The 16,772-nt window shown below is 37.7% G+C and overlaps 1 protein-coding gene across 1 annotated transcript in view; it reads right to left on the reverse strand.

Annotated features, from left to right (window-relative positions):
- nop5 (nop5 ribonucleoprotein) overlaps positions 1-16,772 on the reverse strand; it is a 109,338-nt gene that overhangs the window by 60,409 nt on the left and 32,157 nt on the right. The window contains exons 5-6 of the mRNA XM_067147935.2: positions 12,311-12,456; positions 6,925-7,051 (exon numbers count right to left, since the gene is read on the reverse strand). Of these exons, the coding sequence (XP_067004036.2) occupies positions 6,925-7,051; positions 12,311-12,456 (273 nt within the window). The remainder of the gene's footprint in view (positions 1-6,924; positions 7,052-12,310; positions 12,457-16,772) is intronic.

The following is a 16,772-nucleotide window of genomic DNA, read 5'->3' on the forward strand; positions in this document are numbered from 1 at the left end:
TGATGATACGGTAGGGAGAGAGTGAAAGCCAATTCCTGTCAAAAAACACCTAGGGGTCTACTCGAGGCTTTACATCCCCATCCGATGAATGAATCACCATCAGCAGCGTCATATGCTCTCACACACAACACATGAACATAATGGAGAGGTTAGATTTATCGAACCTAGGCTTTCGGCATGCAATCTAGTCATCAGAAATTATGTACCAACACCTCTCTTATGTGCCAGACAACATGCTGATTTTTTTTTTTTTAACCACCTACGGGACTCGAACTGGCTAAGCACAATGTCAGACCATACAGATTAGATGCCTTTAATGATCATGGCTAGCTGGCGGGCAACAAACTGGTAATTTTATGTGAATGTAGATATGTACCAATTCAAACACGTTTAGGTACAGTACATAAATACCAAAATTCCTGAATGTACTAAAGGTTAGCAAGAAGCATGAACATCTTAGGAATCGTTTCCTCACTACACGCACTAGCGAGCTCTCTCGTTGACATTCAAAGGTGATGCTGGAGTCAATTAGTAATACCCACTGACTGGTGCAAACTGGTGTATTGTAAACAAAATTCAAAATGAAAGAGAACATGTTTTTGTAATAAATGCATAAATAATGTGGTCAGTGGCAGTTAACTCATTAGAATCATCATCAACATCAGTTTACAGTTCCAGTTTCCCGGGTACTGTTGGCGAGCCTCTTCCAATCTGTCTTAATGAGATACGTTCTGTTGTTAATGACGTCCTCCAGAGTCCTTCCCCGATCTGCAATGTCAATCTTTACAATGTCCATCCAATGTGTTCTTGGTCTTCCCACCATTCGTTTTCCTGCCACATGTCTCTTCAAATTAACATATGCTGCCCTTGTTGGCTCCATCCTCATTACACGCCCAAACCAACTCAGTCTGGACATGCTGACCCGAACTAACAATGATGACTCAATCCCAGCTTCCTTCCTAATCACATCATTCCTCAACTTGTCCAGTTTGGTATCTGAACTGTGGACCTGAGGAACTTTATCTCAAGATGCCTGCAACCTTGAAGAGCCTTTCTTAGTGAGGGTGCAGGTTTCAATACCACAGATTAAGATTGGTATAAAGCACTAATTGAACATCACCAGCTTTGATTTTGTTGGTACTTTGGGATAACAGAGGAGTGTTCATGCCTGCTGGTAAAAGTGAGAGCTTTTCTGCACTCTATTTGCCACCTCCTTTGTGGCTAGTGTGTCTCGAGATATTACACTGCCGAGGTATGTAAAGCTTACCTCCCTTTCTAGTAGATGGTTTCCTAGCATGATGTTCGCTGGTTGTCGCTTTCTCTTTATTACCAACACTACTGTTTTGAGTTCGCTTATCTTGAGCTTGAACTCCTGGAACTTAACCTTCCATTCATTGAATCTCAACCGTACTTGTTTCTCAGTTTCTCCCGAGATCTTAACACCATCAGCAAAATGCATTGCATTTAGTTCACCATAGGTTTTCATGATGTTCTTCATTATGTCATCCAAAATGGTGATAAACAATAATGGGGATAGTGCAATGCCTTGCTGGACTCCACTTTTGGTTTGGAACCAGGAAGAATGTCTGTCACCCTATCGCACACAGCTGGTACAGTTCTCATACAGCATCTGAACTTTCCTCACCAATCCCTCTAGCACATTCGTTTTTCTGAGGCATTCCCATATCTTCTCTCTTGCAATGCTGTCATATGCCTTCTCAATGTCAAGGAAAACCATAAACAGATCTTTGCCTTTTTCCCAATATTTTTCCATTCACATACGGACACTGAAGATTAAGTCCGTTGTGGACCTGTTAGGCCTGAAGCCAAACTGTTCCTCTTCAAACTGTAGCTCTAAGATGACTCGAAATCTGCTCTCTTTTCTCAAGAATCTTAAACCAATGAGAAAGGAATGTTACTCCCCGGTAGTTAGAGCATTTTTGGCAATTTCCTTTCTTAAACAGGGGGATAATCACACCCTTCCTTCAATCACTAGGTATCTTGTCATCTTTCCAAACTGCATTGAGCACTCTGTGTAACCACTGTAAGCCTTGGACTCCTGCTGCTTTAATCATATCCGTGCTGACTTCATCGATTCGTGGGGATTTCCCATGCAGCATCATCTTAATGGCTACTTCTGTTTCCGCCCAGGTAATGGAAGGTTCCTCTGTGCAGGTTTCAACAGCTGGTTCTTTCGTTCTCTGATCTGCTTCTGTCCTGTTCAATAGGTGATCAAAATGATTCCTCAGAACCTCTCTGATGTCTTCTTCCTTCCTGGCCAGGTTTCTATTAGGATACTCAATTGCTTTGATGGCTTCAACTGAATTCCTTTTCTTTTTGATCACTCTGAACAATAGTTTCATATTGCCTCTGCTGCCTTCCTCCAGTTTTTGAGTAAATTTCTCCTAACACTTTATTTTCTCATCTTCTACTACTCTTTTAAATCTCAATTTCTTGTCCCGGTAAACTTGTTCGAAGTCTCTGATCTTCCCTTCATTCCTTACCCGTCCTGGCTTGGATTTCTCTCTATCTCTTTCTTTTTGTGTTACATTCCTTTCCTTTATTGAGGATCTTACTCTTTTATTCCACCGGGGCGTCTCTTTTTTCCCCCATTCTCGTACTTGTGTTCCCACAAACCTCTATTGCTTCTTTTATCAAGGTATTTTTAAATCCTGTCCACTCTACCTCACCACTCTCCACTTCTGTAGGCAGTGTCCTCTTATACGGTCCTGATAAGTCGATCCTCTTTCCAGTCTGCTGTAGTTCCCACACCTTAATCTTCGGTAATTTCCTGGTTGTTATCTTTGGTACATTAATGTCTTTCAGTTCTGCTACTAATAACCGGTGGTCAATATTGAGGTTCTCACGTGGAATCACTCTGACATCAGTCACAAGTCTACTTCTTTCTTTTTCTGTAAGGACATAGTCAATGACAGTCTTGCTCTTTCCATCCCAGCTGTAACAGGTAATCTTGTGACTGACTCTTTTGTTGAACTAACTGGTCTTACCAACAGTTTCTTGAGCAGAAGTCTAGGAGATGTTCCCCTTCTGAATTCCTTCTCCCATAGCCATGTGGACCCATCACCTTCTCATAGCCATTCCTGTCTGTCTCGAGCTGTGCGTCAGAGTGCAGTTCTGCGTGATATCACTAAAGGTAACCTCTGTCTGTGCCTATTACTAACTAGTATACTGCAGAACTATCAAAGTAACACAGTGAAACCACATGCTACACATGTGCACAGTTTGTATTATTTTATATTTCAATGGTATATTTTAATATGCCTCAACCTTAATCAAGGCCATGGCCGCTTCCTTCCCATTCCTAGGCCTATTCTATCCCATCGTCGCCATAAGACCTAATGCATAGAAAAGGACTATGGTGTCTTTCCACCAGTTTCCCCAATTGTAAAAAATCACCAACTAGATTCAAGTTATGGGGATGCAAGGTAGACAGACAAGGTTTTAAGCCTACAAAATACAGTGTGTTTTGTTCTAAGTATTTCAATGAGAATGATTATGAAGAATCTTCTCTCCTAAAATAGAATTGATACAGACTCAGATATTTCCGGGATTATTGAAAGAAACTGTCTACTGACACCTGCATTTAAAGGGAGAAACTAAAGAAATACAGAAAACTGTAGCCGGCACGAGCCAGGATTTTCAAGATGAAGAAACTGACATACAACTGATGCTGGCAGTTCCAGACTGCAGTGATGGCAGTAATGAAAAGAAAAGTATGCAATGAGAACGCAGATTATTTGCGTGTACATGGTAATTCTGCCTTATCCATGCGCTCCTCAACTGAATGCATTTTTCTTGAAACTACTTCTGCATTTAGGTATTACAGCTATTTGATGTGGGTGCCTTGTCTAATTCGCGGTAGGATATAACACTCGCAATATCCATCACAACAGAGGACTTGGGAGGTACACTGAGGATTAACTGCTCTATGAACCATTCCCTCGTGGCAGTCTTTGGTAGATTTATAATGAAAAACAAGCAGAGAAACCTTCTACAAAACCATCTTCTCTGCCAGGATAAACTACGATTATACCAGCTGTTTATTTTTGCCCTAACTGCAGGTGTTGGCTAGGGGTGGTAAGAATTCCCTGCTCTCTTTAGCTTGTCCCGTTGAAGGGGAAATCTTCAAATACTAGGTGGAAAGAATCCATCAACTTGACAGACTGTAATGGTGTGCATAGTTCATTAAAGATAGTTAATGTCTTGTGGAAGCCTACAGCGGACTAGGCTCGTACTTAAAGAGTAAAATGTGTTTTAGCCTTTTGCACTTGAATGTTGGATACAGTACGTTCCGACATACAGTATAACCCCGATTTCACGTGACCTCGATTTAACGTAAATCTGCAGTTAAGGAAGAAATTTCAGGTCCCGAAAATTACACCATAAGAGCAATGCATTTTATATTCGATTTAACATAATTAACATAACAGCAAAACCCGCATTTAGCGTTAGGAAAATTTCAAATTCGCAAGTATTTATTTCTATTTGTTAGGGTTGTGGGACATTAAGAACTTATGAAAAAGACTGCATCAGCTTGCTGAGGGTGATTCAAGGCATAAGAGAAATTTAGAGCATGGACGGGTAGCGCTAAAGTGAAATGTCAGACTGATACACATCCAACCACGGCTGCTGCAGTACACTAGAAGAAATAATATATTATGCCTTTCGAAAATTCTTATATTAATGTGTGCAATACCCATTCACTGAGTAATCCGTTGTTACGGACAAATTTGAGCCGTGTTAGTTTCTCCGCTAACAACATTCATACTCTTGATCCCAGTGTTTATATAACGTGATCAATCATCTTCCGTATCGATTCCTCGCCACACGCACGAGAGAGCTCGAACTTAGCCGACCGCGGCCAAAGACTAACGATGACACAATGTTTAAACACTCGCGATGCTTTGCTTGCATGCACGCAGTACGCAGCGGAACTCTGTTCAAGTGTGTACATCTGTCGCAGCATTAGAGTATAGCGTCAGTTTATGTAAGTTGGCGTCAGTTCGTGTGTTGTGTATCACGTGAATTATCCAGTAATACCAATATACATAGTCCGTTATTGGACATTATAAATTTTCCTGCTAACTCATTCCTGGTTGCCAGCATTTCGCCCTCGTGTGCTAGGTTGGGCTCGTCAGTTGGTACCTAGCATACCTACCAAGGCGCTGGCTAGTGCATACCGTGGAAGCCACTACGTTGGCTGCGTAGCACACGAGGGCAAAACGTTGGCAACTAGGAATGAGTTAGCAGGAAAATTTATAATGTCCAATAACGGACCATGTATACTGATATTATAAATTTACTCATTCGGGACAAATAGTTCAGATTCCCTATGGAAATCAAAATCTATATCATCTGATAGCCAAGCAGGCATCAATTTTTGGTAAAGAGACAAAGTCTCTCATAGTGCATTGGCACTGCCGGTGGCTCCACGTAGCCTACGCAGTGGTCTCCACGGTATGCACTAGCCAGCGTCTTGGTAGGTGTGCTAGGTACCGCCTGATGAGCCCAACCTAGCACACGAGGGCGAAACACTGGCAACCAGGAATGAGTTAGCAGGAAAATTTATAATGTCCAATAACAGACCATGTATATTGGTATTATAAATTTACTCATTCGGGACAAATATTTCAGATTCCCTACGGGAATCAAAATCTATATTGTGGATTATCCAGCGCCATGTCAGTTTGCTCTAGTTCATTGTTTCAGTGAAGTTGACTATGGCAGTGAAAAGAAAAACTCTATCTGTCGCAGATGAAGTGACTTTATTTGGGAAGTGGAGAGAAACGTAAATGTGCACGTTAATTGACAGCTCTGTTATAGACAGACTAAACCAATTGGATATGGACATTTTGAACGTAAAATCCAACAGTGCAAAAAAGCAGGCTACAATCTTTGATTATTTAAAAAAATGAGATACTGACAGTAGTGTAAATATGTACTATATACAGGCAAAGTAGCTCAATATATTGTTATCATTGGGTAAATATATTGTGGGTGTTATAATTTTGTAATGTGCCGGGAATCTACGATGTTTGACTACTGAATGAGTGCTACAGAAATAGTTGCAATTACAGTATAGTGCGCAGGGTAGGTGTGTCCTTGTTTTATTGTCATTGTGTAAATAATGTGTGTTGATGCAATTTGTCAATACAGGCAAGATTTCTGGAAAAAGTTTGCTTTCTCGATTTAAGGCTAACCCCCATTTAACGTTAAAAAATTCCAGTTCCTAGAAAAATGCTAAACAGGGGTTCTACTGTATGTTTATTCCAAGAATATGATGCGTTAACAGCGTAATTTAAGCCTTTAGCACTCTTGGATAGTATCACATCTGTAAAGTACCACTTTATGGTCCGTGGAATGTATTTTCTCGGTCAAGATGCGGGGCCACTGAGCGGAGAGCCACACCCCATCTAGACACACACTTGGTCTGTGCTAAGTGCCACAGTTGACAGAACAAAGAAAGGCAAAGAGAAACCCAATTCTTCTTCAAAATATTTGCAATGAAACTTGGGCTTTATTGAAATGCTTGCTTCGAGACATGTTATCCAGAGGGTAAAACTAAACAACGACACATTCTACATTTCCAGATTTAAATATTCATGTAAATAACTTCTTTTCAATTTTTGTTCAGTTTCAGACATAAAAATTTATAACACTACACCCACACATTTCCAGAAAAATAAATATGAATAGAGTTGTATAACCAAAACAACTTATTTGAGTGCTAATGGTTAAAAGTCCTTGAAAAGTGAATGAACTCACCTACTAAATCTCAACATGTCAAAATAGACCAAATGTTCAATGTTGCAACATTTTTCAGCAGTTCAGAATGATATATTTTACTGTAATTGTATAAGCCACCATAACCCTCAATATACATCATACAGGGGATATACATACCTGAATGTGCAATGAGCCTTGCACCTACTAACTCTCCAACCAGAACTGTAAGGTTGGGAGCCATAGCCATCATTCTTGCACGTAGGTAGTCATACAACTGTGCACGATATGAAGAGATCTCAATCACCTGAAACAAATATTGATAGCCTCAGTTGATATAAAAGCAGCAAAGAGTGACCAACCATGTTGAGGAGGTGAATAAGTAGCAGCTTGTCCTTCACACAAAGGATACAATTATATCCTGGGATGCACATTTTCTTTTCCTTGTACAAATGAACACTACTTAATACTTCAACCCTTCTCTTACTTTGTACTTCTGACACGATAAATATATATATATACTTCCTTACACAGATCATCTTCAATTAATTTTCAAGCTATTGCTATAGAAGCCCAATGATATTCATACTTCAAACATCCATCCCAGTTTCCATGTGGTTAACATAACCCTCCAGTATCTGTTAAGATTGATCAAATCATTAATACTGATCTGCATTTAGGGCAGTCACCCAGGTCGCAGATCTGTTGTTTCCTAGCCTTTTCTTAAACGATTTCAAAGAAATTGGAAATTTATTGAACATCTCCCTCGGTAAGTTATTCCAAACCCTAACTCCCCTACCTATAAACGAATATTTGCTCCAATTTGTCCTCTTGAATTCCTACTTTATCTTCATATTGTGATCTTTCCTACTTTTAAAGACACTACTCAAACTTATTCGTCTACTAATGTCATTCCACGCCATCTCTCTGCTGACAGCTCGGAACATACTACTTAATGGAAATTCTAAATTCCCATGGAGGGAACTAGATATCTCTCCACCAATAGAGCATATAAAAAATCAGATCAAAAATTAGATGTATGGCTTTTCAGGTGTTTGCTCTACTACTACTTAGTTGAGGAGCAGCTCTCTTCTTTCTCCCAAGTCTTCCCAGCCCAAACTTTGCAATATTTTTGTAATGCTACACTTCTGCCGGGAATCACCCAGAACAAATCGAGCTGCTTATCTTTGGATTTTTTCCAGTTCATGAATCAAGTAATCCTGGTGAGGGTCCCATACACTGGAACCATACTCTAGTTGGGGTCTTATTAGAGACTTATATGCCCTCTCCTTTACATCCTTACTACAACCCCTAAATACCCTCATAACCATATGCAGAGATCTGGACCTTTTATTTACAATCCCAAGTATGTGATTACCCCTATGAAGATCTTTCCTTACATTAACACCTCGATACTTACAAATGATCCCCAAAAGGAACTTTCACCCCATCGATGCAGAAAGGATTTTTCCTATTTGTGAAACACACAACCTGACTTTTAACCCCGTTTATCATCATACCATTGCCTACTTCGTTCTCAAGCTTTGAAAACTCTTTGATTCTTTACTTGTACCCGTTTCATCATAAGTTTGTTCTTCAGGTGTCTGAAACATTCTGCCCTATCACAGACTTCTTCACTAGCCTCTTCATGCTTAGCCTATTCCTCCTGGATAGTTCCACTTTTTGTTTACCTTACATCATTGAAGATGGCCTTATAACCTCCTTTCTTTCCTTCTTTATACAACCACAATAGGTTAGAGATCCAACACGGTACGGTTTCAACAACGTCACAGAGTGATAGAAGTCATTGTTATCTGTATTGAAGATACTAAATGTAGGATGCTAAAAGGTTTGTTTTGTCACCTATTCAATACATATAAAATTTTACACTTTAGGAATTTGTTATTGATTCCACTTGAGACATGTTTCGCCCTTCATTGAGGGCATCATCAGTCAAATTATCTCCTCAAAGCAAAAATCAGGTACCTGGTTAGTAGCTGACATGCACAAATTAATACACATAACAAAAATTAAGTATGAGAAACAGTTGTACAATAGTGATGGTTGAACATATAAGTTTATAGAATAAGAAGTTGGCACCAAGCGTAAAATTAAAATGGTAGAGTTCGGCAGTGGTACTCTGGAGAATAATTGACGCACTCATAGGAAAATATAAAGTTTTAAAAATATTTACATTATAACAATCAGGGGGAAAAGGGTGTAGTGCTCGGCGTCAATGTTTGTAACCAAAAATTAATGTCAATGGTTGGTAACTATACAGTATTTACTTTGTCCAATTGAACAGTTGAGAATTTTACAATTTATATACATATTTACACAAGAGCAGCCTGGTGAGCGAGGATATAAAAAAAAAGTCTAGTACCAAGTGCGTCCTGTTGTTTTAAAGGTTGGAACAAGAATGTAGCATTGACATTTCAGCCATGGCTATGGAATATTTCCCTGCCCCCGGTGATTTTAAATTAAGATAAACCACTCTGCATTTCTGAAATGTCAATGCTACATTCTTGTTCCAACCTTTAAAACAACAGGACGCACTTGGTACTAGACTTTTTTTATATCCTCGCTCACCAAATTCTCAATTGTTCAATTGGACAATGTAAATACTGTATAGTTACCAACCATTGACATTAATTTTTGGTTACAAACATTGACGCCGAGCACTACACCCTTTCTCCCCTGATTGTTATAATGTAAATATTTTTAAAACTTTATATTTTCCTATGAGTGTGTCAATTATTCTCCAGAGTACCACTGCTGAACTCTACTATTTTAATTTTACGCTTGGTGCCGACTTCTTATTCTATAAACTTATATGTTCAACCATCACTATTGTACAACTGTTTCTCATAATTAATTTTTGTTATGTGTATTAATTTGTGCATGTCAACTACTAACCAGGTACCTGATTTTTGCCTTGAGGAGATAATTTGACTGATGATGCCCTCAATGAAGGGCGAAACATGTCTCAAGTGGAATCAATAATAAATTCCTAAATTGTAAAATTTTATATGTATTGAATAGGTGACAAAACAAACCTTTTAGCATCCTACAAACATCACAGAGGTTAGAAATTCAACAAGGTACATCTCTGATGATGTTACAACGGGCTATGCGAGGCTGCCAACTTAGTTAAAAGATTATTGGTCTGGCTTGGTTAGATCCAGCTTGTAACAAGACACTTGAGCAAGGAGCAACAAAGCAGTCAACAGGCCTCTAACATCCCACACACTCCACAAGGTGCAACGCAATTTATCACCCTGTAACTAATTTTCTCATTTTCAACGAAGGTGGCCGCCTTAGCCAACCAAAAACAATAAAGAAAATAGTGGCGCAACTGAGTTTTACAGTGACTTCATTTTAATTCTTGTAAATAAGAATACTTCTAGGGGTCAGTTAGTGGGTTGAGGAGAAGGTGTTGGCGCCAGGAGGCCCGTAGTGAGGTTGCGGGTGAATAACCTGTGCTCAGCACTCCAGCCTACAAGATCCCCGCTCAAGGCTAGCAACTCTGAATCGCTCTCACATTCTCACGCAACAGGTTGCCGCTAGTCTATGCTAGAATATTGAGCTGTCGCTTTAAATTCAAAAAATGTTTGTGCATATTTTTCTTAAATATGGTCGATCAATGCAGGAAAATTGTAGCCACGCTTTTTCAATGCCAATGAAACTGCACTGTTCTTTTTTTTTAATGCCGAGCCCAAAGGAGAGAAGTGCCAGCCGGGAAATCATACAAGGGTGGGGGGGTCATTGTACTGTGTTGCAATGCCAACGGAAGCAAGACATTTCCTTTCCTCGTCATAGAAAAGTTTGATAAGCAACGATGTTTTAAAGGCGTCGGGCACATTCCGCGCAAGTACAAGGCATCTAAAAAATGCAAACAGTACAGTAAACCAAAAAATGAAGCATTTGCACAATGAAGAAAGCATAATTTTTAATGATCTTTGAATTGTATGTGTTTTTCTTTTGTCGCGTAAGGTTATGTTTGCCAACGATTTATCCAAGTGCATTATTTGAATAATGTAAATGCACCTTGTTGGATATATTTTGGAAATAATTTTATATACAGCATCTGAAAGGTTTAAACTGTGTATCAAGGTTAACTGCATGCATTAATAGGTCCTAGAATACTTTGTGAAGCGGCAATTACGAGAAGAATTATGAGAGAAGTACCACAGCGGGAAATCGTGCAAGGATAGATTCACTGTAGTGTGTTGTAAACTTCTAATACAGATGGAAGGGAGACACTTTCTCCCCTCGTCATAGGAAAGCTTTTTTTTTTTTTTTTTTTTTTTTTTGCTAGGGGCTTTACGTCGCACCGACACAGATAGGTCTTATGGCGACGATGGGATAGGAAAGGCCTATGAGTTGGAAGGAAGCGGCCGTGGCCTTAATTAAGGTACAGCCCCAGCATTTGCCTGGTGTGAAAATGGGAAACCACGGAAAACCATTTTCAGGGCTGCCGATAGTGGGATTCGAACCTACTATCTCCCGGATGCAAGCTCACAGCCGCGCGCCTCTACGCGCACGGCCAACTCGCCCGGTATAGGAAAGCTTGATAAGCCGCGATGTTTTAAGGGCATTGGGTACTTTTCATGCAAGTACAGGACATTTAAAATGCATACAGTACAGTAATCCAGTGAATAAAGACTTACACAGGAGAGCCAGCATAGATTTCTTCTCGTCTTTGAAACGTGCTTTTTTTTTCTTTTTTTCATGAGGTTATGCTTTTCAGTGAGTTATCAAAGTGCATTATTTGAATATTATAAATGCACCTTGTTGGATACGTTTTGGAAATAATTTTATATACGGCATTTGAAAGGTTTAAACTGTGTATCAAGGTTAATTGCATGCAGTAACGGGTCTTAAGAACATTTTGTGACATGGCAAGGGTTGGCATTCCTGAACTACGTGTTGGCAGTTAATTCGAAATCACATAATTCGAAGTCGGATTTTTGCGTCCCAGCGACTTTGAATTAACGAGGTTTTACTGTACTGAGCAGGAGAGTCTAATTATTATTGGCGATAATGTCAACATATATTTCCATGATAATATAAAGACAGGCAGTGTTTTTAAATGTCCCATTCTACTGCTGAAATCAACTGAAAATTTGAAACCAATCATCTGGATAGAGACTGATAGAAGCCTGTGAGGGAGGGGAACGAGGATATGTATTATGATAATTGAGCTATTACTGCCAAGTCACCTTGGAATAATATTAACAATATTTAATATTATGCTAACGCTTTCATAATTCCTGTGCTTAAATTTTATTTTCCACAAAACCTAATGCAGAGCAAGAGGGGTTGATTTTGACTACTGTGGAAACACAAGCTGGAACATGTGGCAACATAGCACACTGTTGCTTGGTGCCACATGCTGAGTGCTGTCAGAACATGCAGGTTCTTTTAAAAGAAATATAAGTGTAAGATAGAGCCTTGAGCTATAACCACCACCAATAACGGCATCAGCTATCTAAGGTATTGTCGTAAAGCTGTAAATTTCCAGCACAGGTCATCTTTCAAATGTTATCTGTTAATCTGACCTCACCTGATCACATAAATGTTGAATGTTAAGAATGTCTTCCTCAGATATTTCCGTTCCCATAGAAATTTCAGCTGCTTCTTTCACCTGTGCTTCCACATCTTCAGGGAGAATATCTGACAAATCTGTTGAGCTAACATGGTCCCGTGTCCCTATAAAATGAAACTACCATTATCACTATGTCAAAAAATCAATATAATTTCTTATAGTGTCACATGCTATATTTTTCTAGTAAACATTGTGCATATTACATTTCTTCTTTCTATTATAGATTTCCACTAATACTGAGTATCTAAGATAAAATCCTCTGAGAATATTCTTATCTTACAAAAGAGATTTTTATTATGTCAATTTAATACGTTAGTTAGTCACAAGATTCACATTCAATTGCATAAACAACTAACTGCTTGGAACCAAAATCAGAAAAATGGAAGTGCACACAATGATCTGTGAATTACATTCAAAACTAGCTAATAATCAACAATCTAACATTTTCTAATATAAACACAAGCTCAAAGACACCAAAGAACTGTGTAACAAACATGTATCTATCTGAAGATCCTTAAAAAATATCTGGAAGTAAATAGGTAAATACCTTAGAGTACAATAATTTGCCCACCTCTGTAATAGAGTTACTTTCCGATTGAAATTCAGTAGAAGTTTGTTATAGCGAGAATTCATTATGGCAAAAAAATTACTCGCTATAACGGATTGTCATTATATCAGATTCTTCGTTAGTCAGGAAAAACACCATACACATTAAAATTGGTATGAAATGGCAACCAGTTTGTTCAAAACTTACGTTTCTGCAGATGATATCCACACTACAGCTTACTCAATTGTTATTTTTTGAAATCCAATACTATGTGAAAGTGTACCGGTATGTTTAATTTCATTCTGAAAAAATTATAATATCACTCCAGAGACCTCTGTGACAAACGTTCCAGTTTCCTTCTTCAACAGCGTCACCTAACTTAACCATATATGTATCAGGAAAACATATTTCAAGCCCACGTAGATAAATGATAACCACCTCACTACAAATTTACATAGGAAACAGCCTTTCAAAAATTTAACTAGACGTGAGAAAATATAAACTATCCTCTCAAATCAGTGACGTACTCTGCCATATCTCGAGGGGTATCACATTCTTACTTAATTTCAGTATATAACATGAAAATTATACGATCGTTTACTTCAGCCTTTATTTCTAATGGGTTAACAACTGCTATCGGCCATGTTATTTACGCATTTATTATCAAAATGTGTTATCCTCTTTCATTTTGAATTTTCTTTGAGAGAACAGCAGTCAACGGGTATTACTAATCGACTCCGACATCGTCTTTGAATATCGACGAGAGAGCTCACGAGTGTACATAGCAAGAAAATGATATGATACTGAACATGATCGATCGCATTTTGTGGCAAATGTCTCAGTTTTCTTATTCAAGCAGTATTACCTAACCTAACTTAACCGTATATGTATCAAGAAAACATATTCCCAGAACCAGTACAGAAATAACATTTTCGCTATGAATTTACATGGGAACAGAGCCTCCGAAATTTAACCAGGCGCAATAAAATATAACCTAACCTCTGAAATCAGTGATGTGCTCTGCATTATCTTGAGGTGTATCGCATTCTTACTCAATTTCAATGTACGTATGTTTAGTCCTCAGCTCGGAGGCTGGCTGGATCCTCAACAGCTCTGGCATCAGCTGTCATAGATGGCCTAGGCAAGAAGGAAACTGGAACGTTTGTCACAGAGGTCTCTGGAGTGACATTAAATTTTCTTAGAATGAAATTAAACATACCGGTACACTTTCACACAGTATCGTTTACTTAGCCTTTATTTCTAACGAGTTAAAAAGTGCTATCGACCACGTTATTTACGCATTTATTATGAAAACATGTTCTCTTTCATTTCTGATTTTCTTTATGGAACAACAGCCGACAGTTATTACTAATCGACTCTGACATCGCCTTCAAATGTTGACGAGAGAGCTCGCAAGTGCACAAAGCGAGAAAATGATACTGATCATCACATTTTGTAGCAAATAAATGTATAAATAATTATAAATAATTGTATTGATTAGGTGAAAAGTTCCATTCTTTATACTTGTGATCATTGGATCATCAATACGGAAAATGAAGTCAACAGATTATGATAAATTTACATGATAATAGCCTTTCCGAAATTTAACCACACGTGAGAAGGTATAAAACTAACCTCTGAAAACAATCTTGCACTAATCCCATTCTTACTCAACTGCAGTATTTAGCATTAAAATTAAGTGATCGTATACTCAAACCTTTATTTTAATGAGTTAACAACTGCTATCGGCAACAGTATTTACACGTTTATTGCAAAAACGTGTTATCCTCTGCCATTTTGAATTTTCCTTTAGAGAACAGCGGTCGACGGGTATTATTAATTGACTCCTACACCGCCTTCGAATGTTGATGAGAGTTCGCTAGTGGACATAGCGAGGAACTGATACCGAAAATGGTCTATCACATGCAATATAATAGCTGGGTACATAAATATTGGTAACAGAAAAAATCGTGCAAGCTTAATCGCTCGCAATTATAAGCTATAAATGTGAGGCAGAAAGCGAAAAGGGACCTCTTACATGTTATGATTCTCATATTTTGGTCCTTATTGAAATGTACAATAAAGGCAAATAAATATGAAAGTTTATTTGTTCCACCTTTTCAATACATAAAAAGAATTTTAAAAAAGAATTAAAACTGTAGGGACATGTTTCGCTCTTCAATCAAGAGCATCATCAGCCTATATCTCAAACTGAAAGGTAAATAATCAGGTACCTGATTGTAATTAAATTAAATATAAATGTGAAGATGATGTTATAAATGGTGAGCGAAATGGTTGACAATAGTTTAAAGATTAAAATATGGATAGTCGTAAAATTTATACATCCTCCTGAAAGTCCTTGTTTAAATATAGCAAATAGGTGTCCTGTGGAGGTTGAGGGCGTAATAGAAAACTAATAGATCCTAAACATATTGATAAACACATTAATGAATAAAATGTAGCCGACAATTCCAAATGGTGCATTAATACATTGCTCACTTTAAGTGAGGTCTACAGTAAATTGCTATGTTGAAACAAGAAGAGTAGTAGAGAAAAAATTTATCTGTGTTAAATATTTCGAACGTCGGGAATAAATCAGAGTGGAGTTCAGATCCAATTCTTAAAAGTTTTTATACCGTAGAGACACTTCTGGGGTCCATTTTAAGTGAGGTTTATAATATTATGTGAAGAAATAAAATTGTAGTCCTCTAGAAGTCCGAGAGAAGAAGGGTGCTTGATGGTAAGTGGCTTGTCAAATGGTAGTTGGAAAGAGTAACTTGTGTAGAATTCAAAGAGAAATTAGGATTGAAGTCTTTTTAGTAATGTTGAAATAGGTTGGCTTAAAGAAGAGTTGAAGAGAAATTTTATTTCTTCACATAATATTATAAACCCCACTTAAAATGGAATACAGAAGTGTCTCAACGCTATAAAAAAAATGTTAAGAATTGGATCTGAACTCCACTCTGATTTATTCCTGACGTTCGAAATATTTAACACTGATAATTTTTTTTTGTACTACTCTTCTTGTTTCAACATAGCAATTTACTGTAGACCTCACCTGAAGTGAGCAATGTATTAATGCACCATTTGGAATTGTCAGCTACATTTTATTCATTAATGTGTTAATCAATATGTTTAGGATCTATTAGTTTTCTATTACGCACTCAACCTCCACAGGACACCTATTTGCTATATTTAAACAAGGACTTTCAGGAGGATGTATAAATTTTACGACTATCCATATTTTAATCTTTAATCTATTGTCAACCATTTCGCTCACCATTTATAACATCTTCACATTTATATTTAATTTAATTACAATCAGGTACTTTATTATTTATCTTTCAGTTTGAGATATAGGCTGATGATGCTCTTGATTGGAGAGCAAAACATGTCCCTGCAGTTTTAATTCCTTTTTTAAATTCTTTTCATGTATTGAAAAGGTGGAACAAATAAACTTTCATATTTATTTGACTTTAAGGGACCTCTTTTTGGAGAAGCAACATTTTCAGTACAAGCAAATTAAGTGGTTGAGGTTGAAAATATAAATAATCGGATTCTTGTGGATTATAATAGTTTGTTTCTTTCTCTACCAGCTGATACTGATTTTTAAACATCAAAATTTCAGCTTCTCTGACCAGAGTGGATAACAACAACATGGAATTACAGAGAATCTTATCTGTTAGTTTCTTTTAAAATCTGCATCTCTAATGTCAGTACAAAAGAAAGCTTTCACTTGTATTATGTCAGGAAAGATCTTCAGGAAATAAAAGCAACAATTTAAAAAAAAATGTAAATATTAGTCCATATTTTATTACCAGTTAAAAGATAGTAGAGCATGTTATGCCAGACATTGCAGGAACCAATACATTA

This window comes from Anabrus simplex, chromosome 5 (genome assembly GCF_040414725.1).
Source record: "Anabrus simplex isolate iqAnaSimp1 chromosome 5, ASM4041472v1, whole genome shotgun sequence".
Lineage (NCBI taxonomy): Eukaryota > Metazoa > Arthropoda > Insecta > Orthoptera > Tettigoniidae > Anabrus > Anabrus simplex.